The sequence below is a fragment of the Euprymna scolopes genome, chromosome 27 (genome assembly GCF_053919585.1).
Source record: "Euprymna scolopes isolate OS-2025 chromosome 27, ASM5391958v1, whole genome shotgun sequence".
Lineage (NCBI taxonomy): Eukaryota > Metazoa > Mollusca > Cephalopoda > Sepiida > Sepiolidae > Euprymna > Euprymna scolopes.
This window is the reverse complement of record NC_136508.1, coordinates 113,963,962-113,974,334: the sequence shown is the minus strand read 5'-3', so window position 1 is coordinate 113,974,334 and position 10,373 is coordinate 113,963,962. Positions and strand designations below refer to the sequence as shown.

Here is a 10,373-nt window from a genome sequence, read left to right as displayed (position 1 = left end):
TCTCTCTCTCTCTCTCTCTCTCTCTTGTTTCACGTATTAATGTTGTTTCTACTCGGCTGTTATAATATTATTGAATTATTTTATTCAAGTATTACTGAAACAATAATACTTGAATAAAACAATGTTATTACTTATCTGTTAACGTGTAATATCAGAACTGCATGACAAAGACGACAGCAACAGGCCAGAGCGCCGCTCTGCCCTGATTGCACTTGAACTGTCCAGACTGGATATAGATATCGCTGCCCTTAGCGAGGTTCGCTTTTCGGGGGAAGGCAGCCTTCAGAAACACGGCGCTACACACTCTTCTGGTCAGAGAGGCCTGCAACAGAGGGGAATCACTCAGTCGTTGGCTTCATAACCAAAACATTCATCGCTTCCACACTAGAAAGCCTGCCAACTGGTCATTCTGACCGCATTATGTCCTTGCACCTCCCACTAAAGAACAAGGAATATGCCACGATTCTCAGTGTGTATGCCCCAACTCTTCAAGCTAAATCTGAAGAAAAGGACATATTCTACTCAGAGCTCCGCCATGTCCTGCGGCGCCCTTCTCCAGTGGACAAGATGATTATCCTTGGCGACTTCAACGCCAGAGTGAGCCAAGACGCAGATGCATGGAGGGGTGTGTTTGGCAGGCATGGCGTCGGAAACTGCAACGACAATGGGCGCTTACTGCTGGAGATTTGCATGGAGCTGCAACTTGCCATTACCAACACCATCTTTCAGCAAAAGGACAAGTTAAAGACAACCTGGATGCATCCTCGGTCCAGGCATTGGCACCTCATAGACTATATTCTAGTTCACCAAAGAGATCTCAGAGACGTCTTACATACCCGAGTGGTGCCCAGCGCATAATGGCATACTGATCACCGCCTAGTGCGTTGCAGAATCCGAATCCGAATACACCCTAAACCCATAACAAGGAAGGGAGGACTACCCAGAAAAAAGTACAACCATAGCAGGCTACAATCAGACGAGGTAAAAGCCGTCTTCCAAGCAAGCTTGCAAAATAAATTTGAAAACGACAGTAGCAAAATAGACCCCTCACCTGAACTACTCTGGGATCAACTGAAAACAGCCATCCTGCAGACATCTGAAGAGGTCCTGAAATTCTCTACCAAAAAGAAACGGGACTGGTTTGATGAGAACAACATTGAAATAAATAACCTATTAGCGGAAAAGAGAGCGGCCCATCGGGCCCAGCTGGCTCGACCATCCTGTCCATTGAGGAGAGCAGCCTTCCGTCATAGCTGTAGCATCCTCCAGCAAAAGCTCAGAGGTATACAAAACGAGTCGTGGTCCAACTTCGTAATAAAAACTCAACAGTGCGTAGACATTGGTGACTATAAGGGCTTCTATGAAGCCCTCAAGTCAGTGTATGACCCCACACACCCTGTCCAGAGTCCTCTGCGCAGTGCAGACGGCCAGGTACTCCTCATGGACGTAATATCCATCCTGAGTCGTTGGTCAGAGTATTTTCAGACCCTGTTCGGTATCGACCGTACCATTCATGACTCAGCAATACTCCGTATTCGTCAGTTGCCAAGTAAAATGGGATTGGATGAGCCTCTTTCCATGGAGGAACTCACTGAGGCCATTAGACATTTACAAAAACAAGGGGGAAAGATCGGCCTGCTTAAACTACCGGGGAATCACTCTGCTCTCTATCGCAGGTAAAATCCTTGCCCGTGTGCGCTTGTGCAGACTGATACCTGCTATCGTGAAAGACTATCTCCCAGAAACCCAGTGTGGCTTCAGAGAAAACAGGGACACAACAGACATGGTTTTCGTCCTCAGGCAACTCCAAGAGAAATGTCGAGAGCAGAACAGGGGACTTTACATTACGTTTGTGGACTTGACCAAGGCATTCGATACAGTGAGCAGAGAAGGGCTTTGGCTGATTATGGAGCGCCTCGGCTGCCCCCTAAAACTCCTCCACATGATTATTCAGCTGCATGAGAATCACAGCGGCGAAACTAGAGTGAACAACAACCTATCAGAACCCTTCCTCATCAACAACGGCGTGAAACAGGGATGCGTCTTAGCACCGACTCTGTTCAGCATCTTCTTTAGCATGATGCTTAAACATGCAACCGAAGACCTTGACGACAATGACAATGCGATCTATATCCGATATCGCCTTGACGGCAGCTTGTTCAACCTCAGAAGGCTGCAAGCCCACACAAAGACTTTCGAGCATATGGTTCGAGACCTTCTCTTTGCCGATGATGCAGCCCTTGTTGCCCATACCGAAAGAGCCCTGCAGCATCTCACATCCTGCTTCGCAAAGGCTGCCCAGCTCTTTGGACTCGAGGTCAGCATGAAAAAGACAGAGGTCCTTCACCAGCCCGCTCCTCGGGAAGAGTACAACCCTCCCCCCATCACCATAGGTGAAACCGAGCTAAAGATAGTACACATGTTCACCTAACTGGGATGCACTATCACCTCAGATGCAAAGCTCGACAAGGAAATCGATAACACACTAGCCAAGGCGAACAGTGCTTTTGGCCGACTATACAATAGAGTCTGGCGGAATAAACACCTGGGGAAGGACACAAAAATCTGTGTCTACAGAGCCGTAGTACTGCCAACCCTTCTTTACGGCTCTGAGACATGGGTAACCTAATGCCATCACATGCAACTCCTCGAGCGTTTCCATCAGCGCTGTCTCCGCACCATCCTCAATGTACTCTGGTATGACTACGTCACCAATGTTGAGGTCATCCAGCGGGCGAGGACCACCAGCATCGAGGCTATGCTGCTAAAGTCACAACTGCGCTGGGCGGGGTACGTCTCCAGAATGGAAGATCACCGACTGCCCATGATAACTCCTTACGGGAAACTATCCACCGGCTCCCGTGATAGAGGAGCTCTGAAGAAACGTTACAAGGACTCTCTGAAGATGTCACTTGAAACCTGCCACATTGACCAACGCCAATGGTCTACTCTTGCCGCAGACCGTGTCACCTGGCGATGCACAGTCCACCAGGCCGTCACCTCCTTTGAATTCTCTCGCATAGAGATCCTGCGCGAAAGGCTCTACAAGAGGAAGATTCGGGAAGTCTCAGCAACTGCACTTGATGGAACTTTTGAATGCAGCCGCTGTGGCCGAGCCTGCTTGTCTCGCATTGGGCTCATCAGCCACAAACGTGCAGTTGACGTGGACAACCACCTTCAAAGAATCTTCGTTGGCCAAGTAAAGCCATTGAAATGATATCAAAGAAATAAGTTCATGGTGACAATAATCAACTATAATTTTCATAGTCATAAAATGGTCAAATCTTCATCTAATACAAATAAAACGTGTGGTTTAATCTTATCTTACTACAAAATAATTAAGTTTTATCCAATAAGGTTACATATACAATGAAAATACGGTTGAAAAACTTTATTATTGGTTTATATGCACACTTAATAGACTACCATACTTAAAAAAAAACGATTATTTTTCAATAACTTTTGAGATTGGATGAATAATCGAATTAATTTATACATGAATAAAATAATTTTATTACTTATCTGTTAGTCAACTGACAATCGATGAAAACTGAACTCAGAAATAAAAATCAAATTCATGAAACACTTTAAACGTTTAATAAATTTAATCAGTGAACTGCTGCAGCCTTTAGAGTACTTTAGTGTGTGTGTGATTTTTTGGGACTTGCTCGTCTGCTGACTTTACAGGACTTTCTTTTCTGCTGATTCTACAGGACCTGCCCTTCTGCAGAACTTGGAACAAAACTTCAAGCCTTTTCTTTCTTTTCACACGTAGTCGCCTAAAAAGGTAGAATCCGACTTACTTGTGAAACGGCTTTAAAATCAAATTCATGAAACACTTTAAACGTTTAATAAGGTTGACACTGTAGACATACAAATATTGTAGAAGAAATAGCGATGTAGAAAAATGTTTGATAAAATGTGTTTTATATGTTTTACAACAATATTCTAACTCTCAGATTGATATGAACATTATCAGTCGTAAACTCATTATAATTAATTTTACTAATGTCGATATTAAATGAAGTTACTTCATTTGGTTGATTTAATATTTTATGTTCACTTTTTCTGAATTGATTAAGCAAAATTTATGAAAATGTAAAGATTTAAAAAATGGAAAAGTTTCCGGCATATCAAACAATAACTAAAAATATAAAATGACAACCGATTCGATTAGTTAATATCCAAGGTGTAATCGTGTCGATAACTAACATTTCTTAACTGTAAAGTCAAAGATACACTACATAATATAGTTTATCTTCTTTTTCTGAATTGATTAAAAAGAATTTATGAAAATATAAAGATAAAAAATGGAAAACTTTAATCAATCGCTGAACACTAATAAGAATGTCTCCGGTAGATCAAACAATAAGTAAAAATATAAAATGGCAACTATCCAATGTGTCATCGTGTCGATAACTAATATTTTTAACTGTAAAGTCAAAGATACACAACATAATATAGTTTATCTTCGAACAGTTTTGCTACAACTTGGTCTTGCAAAACGTTGGTAGATTTTTCATTAATATAGTTGGTTTTATGACAATAATTATATTACTTACGCAATGAGGACTGGGGTCACATAAGGAGAAGCGAGAATACCGGAAGTTGTCGATAACGCATCCACAATGCGTTGTCTACTCTCCATGACTTATGACAATAATTATATTACTTGCTTGCAAGTTTACTTTATTTTCAAGTCATTCAAATATTTTAAGAGTTAGTGTTTGTAATCCATCTAAATAATACTTTATTTTGAAGTCATTCAAATATATTAAGAGTGAGTGTTTGTAATCCATCTAAATAATACTTTATTTTGAAGTCATTCAAATATATTAAGAGTGAGGGTTTGTAATCCATCTAAATAATACTTTATTTTCAAGTCATTCAAATATATTAAGAGTGAGGGTTTGTAATCCATCTAAATAATACTTTATTTTCAAGTCAGTCAAATATATTAAGAGTGTTTGTAATCCATCTAAATAATGCTTTATTTTGAAGTAATTCAAATATATTAAGATTGAGGGTTTGTAATCCATCTAAATAATACTTTATTTTGAAGTCATTCAAATATATTAAGAGTGAGTGTTTGTAATCCATCTAAATAATGCTTTATTTTGAAGTAATTCAAATATATTAAGAGTGAGTGTTTGTAATCCATCTAAATAATACTTTATTTTGAAGTCATTCAAATATATTAAGAGTGAGTGTTTGTAATCCATCTAAATATTACTTTATTTTCAAGTCATTCAAATATTTTAAGAGTGAGTGTTTGTAATCCATCTAAATAATGCTTTATTTTGAAGTCATTCAAATATATTAAGAGTTAGTGTTTGTAATCCATCTAAATAATACTTTATTTTGAAGTCATTCAAATATATTAAGAGTGAGTGTTTGTAATCCATCTAAATATTACTTTATTTTGAAGTCATTCAAATATATTAAGAGTGAGTGTTTGTAATCCATCTAAATAATACTTTATTTTGAAGTCATTCAAATATATTCAGAGTGAGTGTTTGTAATCCATCTAAATAATACTTTATTTTGAAGTCATTCAAATATATTAAGAGTGAGTGTTTGTAATCCATCTAAATAATACTTTATTTTGAAGTCATTCAAATATATTAAGAGTGAGTGTTTGTAATCCATCTAAATAATACTTTATTTTGAAGTCATTCAAATATATTAAGAGTGAGTGTTTGTAATCCATCTAAATAATACTTTATTTTCAAGTCATTCAAATATATTAAGAGTGTTTGTAATCCATCTAAATATTACTTTATTTTCAAGTCATTCAAATATATTAAGAGTGAGTGTTTGTAATCCATCTAAATAATACTTTATTTTGAAGTCATTCAAATATATTAAGAGTGAGTGTTTGTAATCCATCTAAATAATACTTTATTTTGAAGTCATTCAAATATATTAAAAGTGAGTGTTTGTAATCCATCTAAATATTACTTTATTTTGAAGTCATTCAAATATATTAAGAGTGAGTGTTTGTAATCCATCTAAATAATAATTTATTTTCAAGTCATTCAAATATATTAAGAGTGAGTGTTTGTAATCCATCTAAATAATACTTTATTTTCAAGTCATTCAAATATATTAAGAGTGAGTGTTTGTAATCCATCTAAATAATACTTTATTTTCAAGTCATTCAAATATATTAAGAGTGAGTGTTTGTAATCCATCTAAATAATACTTTATTTTGAAGTCATTCAAATATATTACGAGTGAGTGTTTGTAATCCATCTAAATAATACTTTATTTTCAAGTCATTCAAATATATTAAGAGTGAGTGTTTGTAATCCATCTAAATAATACTTTATTTTCAAGTCATTCAAATATATTAAGAGTGAGTGTTTGTAATCCATCTAAATAATACTTTATTTTGAAGTTATTCAAATATATTAAGAGTGAGTGTTTGTAATCCATCTAAATAATACTTTATTTTGAAGTTATTCAAATATATTTAGAGTGAGTGTTTGTAATCCATCTAAATAATACTTTATTTTGAAGTCATTCAAGTATATTTAGAGTGAGTGTTTGTAATCCATCTAAATAATACTTTATTTTCAAGTCATTAAAATATATTAAGAGTGAGTGTTTGTAATCCATCTAAATAATACTTTATTTTCAAGTCATTCAAATATATTAAGAGTGAGTGTTTGTAATCCATCTAAATAATACTTTATTTTCAAGTCATTCAAATATATTAAGAGTGAGTGTTTGTAATCCATCTAAATAATACTTTATTTTGAAGTCATTCAAATATATTAAGAGTGAGTGTTTGTAATCCATCTAAATAATGTTTTATTTTGAAGTCATTCAAATATATTAAGAGTGAGTGTTTGTAATCCATCTAAATAATACTTTATTTTGAAGTCATTCAAGTATATTAAGAGTGAGTGTTTGTAATCCATCTAAATAATGCTTTATTTTGAAGTCATTCAAATATATTAAGAGTGAGTGTTTGTAATCCATCTAAATAATACTTTATTTTGAAGTCATTCAAATATATTAAGAGTGAGTGTTTGTAATCCATCTAAATAATGTTTTATTTTGAAGTCATTCAAATATATTAAGAGTGAGTGTTTGTAATCCATCTAAATAATACTTTATTTTGAAGTCATTCAAGTATATTAAGAGTGAGTGTTTGTAATCCATCTAAATAATGCTTTATTTTGAAGTCATTCAAATATATTAAGAGTGAGTGTTTGTAATCCATCTAAATAATACTTTATTTTGAAGTCATTCAAATATATTAAGAGTGAGTGTTTGTAATCCATCTAAATAATACTTTATTTTCAAGTCATTCAAATATATTAAGAGTGAGTGTTTGCAATCCATCTAAATAATACTTTTTTTTGAAGTCATTCAAATATATTAAGAGTGAGTGTTTGTAATCCATCTAAATAATACTTTATTTTCAAGACATTCAAATATATTAAGAGTGAGTGTTTGTAATCCATCTAAATAATACTTTATTTTGAAGTCATTCAAATATATTACGAGTGAGTGTTTGTAATCCATCTAAATAATACTTTATTTCGAAGTCATTTAAATATATTATGAGTGAGTGTTTGTAATCCATCTAAATAATACTTTATTTTCAAGTCATTCAAATATATTAAGAGTGAGTGTTTGTAATCCATCTAAATAATACTTTATTTTGAAGTTATTCAAATATATTAAGAGTGAGTGTTTGTAATCCATCTAAATAATACTTTATTTTAAAGTTATTCAAATATATTTAGAGTGAGTGTTTGTAATCCATCTAAATAATACTTTATTTTGAAGTTATTCAAATATATTAAGAGTGAGTGTTTGTAATCCATCTAAATAATACTTTATTTTCAAGTCATTCAAATATATTAAGAGTGAGTGTTTGTAATCCATCTAAATAATGTTTTATTTTGAAGTCATTCAAATATATTAAGAGTGAGTGTTTGTAATCAATCTAAATAATACTTTATTTTGAAGTCATTCAAGTATATTTAGAGTGAGTGTTTGTAATCCATCTAAATAATACTTTATTTTCAAGTCATTCAAATATATTAAGAGTGAGTGTTTGTAATCCATCTAAATAATACTTTATTTTCAAGTCATTCAAATATATTAAGAGTGAGTGTTTGTAATCAATCTAAATAATACTTTATTTTCAAGTCATTCAAATATATTAAGAGTGAGTGTTTGTAATCCATCTAAATAATACTTTATTTTGAAGTTATTCAAATATATTAAGAGTGAGTGTTTGTAATCCATCTAAATAATACTTTATTTTGAAGTCATTCAAATATATTAAGAGTGAGTGTTTGTAATCCATCTAAATAATGTTTTATTTTGAAGTCATTCAAATATATTAAGAGTGAGTGTTTGTAATCCATCTAAATAATACTTTATTTTGAAGTCATTCAAGTATATTAAGAGTGAGTGTTTGTAATCCATCTAAATAATGCTTTATTTTGAAGTCATTTTAATATATTAAGAGTGAGTGTTTGTAATCCATCTAAATAATACTTTATTTTGAAGTCATTAAAATATATTCAGAGTGAGTGTTTGTAATCCATCTAAATAATACTTTATTTTCAAGTCATTCAAATATATTAAGAGTGAGTGTTTGTAATCCATCTAAATAATACTTTATTTTCAAGTCATTCAAATATATTAAGAGTGAGTGTTTGTAATCAATCTAAATAATACTTTATTTTAAAGTCATTCAAATATATTAAGATTGAGTGTTTGTAATCCATCTAAATAATACTTTATTTTCAAGTAATTCAAATATATTAAGAGTGAGTGTTTGTAATCCATCTAAATAATACTTTATTTTCAAGTCATTCAAATATATTAAGAGTGAGTGTTTGTAATCCATCTAAATAATACTTTATTTTGAAGTTATACAAATATATTAAGAGTGAGTGTTTGTAATCCATCTAAATAATACTTTATTTTGAAGTCATTCAAATATATTAAGAGTGCGTGTTTGTAATCCATCTAAATAATGTTTTATTTTGAAGTCATTCAAATATATTAAGAGTGAGTGTTTGTAATCCATCTAAATAATACTTTATTTTGAAGTCATTCAAGTATATTAAGAGTGAGTGTTTGTAATCCATATAAATAATACTTTATTTTCAAGTCATTCAAATATATTAAGAGTGAGTGTTTGTAATCCATCTAAATAATACTTTATTTTGAAGTCATTCAAATATATTAAGAGTGAGTGTTTGTAATCCATCTAAATAATACTTTATTTTGAAGTCATTCAAATATATTAAGAGTGAGTGTTTGTAATCCATCTAAATAATACTTTATTTTCAAGTCATTCAAATATATTACGAGTGAGTGTTTGTAATCCATCTAAATAATACTTCATTTTGAAGTCATTCAAATATATTAAGAGTGAGTGTTTTAATCCATCTAAATAATACTTTATTTTCAAGTCATTCAAATATATTAAGAGTGAGTGTTTTCAATCCCTCTAAATAATGTTTTATTTTGAAGTCATTCAAATATATTAAGAGTGAGTGTTTGTAATCCATCTAAATAATACTTTATTTTGAAGTCATTCAAGTATATTAAGAGTGAGTGTTTGTAATCCATCTAAATAATACTTTTTTTTCAAATCATTCAAATATATTAAGAGTGAGTGTTTGTAATCCATCTAAATAATACTTTATTTTGAAGTCATTCAAATATATTAAGAGTGAGTGTTTGTAATCCATCTAAATAATACTTTATTTTGAAGTCATTCAAATATATTAAGAGTGAGTGTTTGTAATCCATCTAAATAATACTTTATTTTGAAGTCATTCAAATATATTAAGAGTGAGTGTTTGTAATCCATCTAAATAATACTTTATTTTGAAGTCATTCAAATATATTAAGAGTGAGTGTTTGTAATCCATCTAAATAATACTTTATTTTCAAGTCATTCAAATATATTAAGAGTGAGTGTTTGTAATCCATCTAAATAATACTTTATTTTGAAGTCATTCAAATATATTAAGAGTGAGTGTTTGTAATCCATCTAAATAATGCTTTATTTTGAAGTAATTCAAATATTTTAAGAGTGAGTGTTTGTAATCCATCTAAATAATACTTTATTTGGAAGTCATTTTAATATATTAAGAGTGAGTGTTTGTAATCCATCTAAATAATACTTTATTTTGAAGTCATTCAAATATATTCAGAGTGAGTGTTTGTAATCCATCTAAATAATACTTTATTTTGAAGTCATTCAAATATATTAAGAGTGAGTGTTTGTAATCCATCTAAATAATACTTTATTTTGAAGTCATTCAAATATATTAAGAGTGAGTGTTTGTAATCCATCTAAATATTACTTTATTTTCAAGTCATTCAAA

At 31.7% G+C, this 10,373-nt stretch overlaps 1 protein-coding gene across 1 annotated transcript; it reads left to right on the top strand.

Annotated features, from left to right (window-relative positions):
• Positions 1-420: 420 nt before the first annotated feature.
• On the top strand, positions 421-858 carry LOC145248780 (protein CFDP2-like). Its single transcript, XM_080110415.1, has one exon. The coding sequence runs from the start codon at positions 421-423 to the stop codon at positions 856-858; it is 438 nt and encodes a 145-aa protein (XP_079966541.1).
• The last annotated feature ends 9,515 nt before the right edge of the window (positions 859-10,373 follow it).

What these genes read in the sequence shown, in the direction of transcription:
- LOC145248780 (XM_080110415.1), top strand. Translation starts at nt 421, where the DNA reads ATGTCCTTGCACCTCCCACTAAAGAACAAGGAATATGCCACGATTCTC.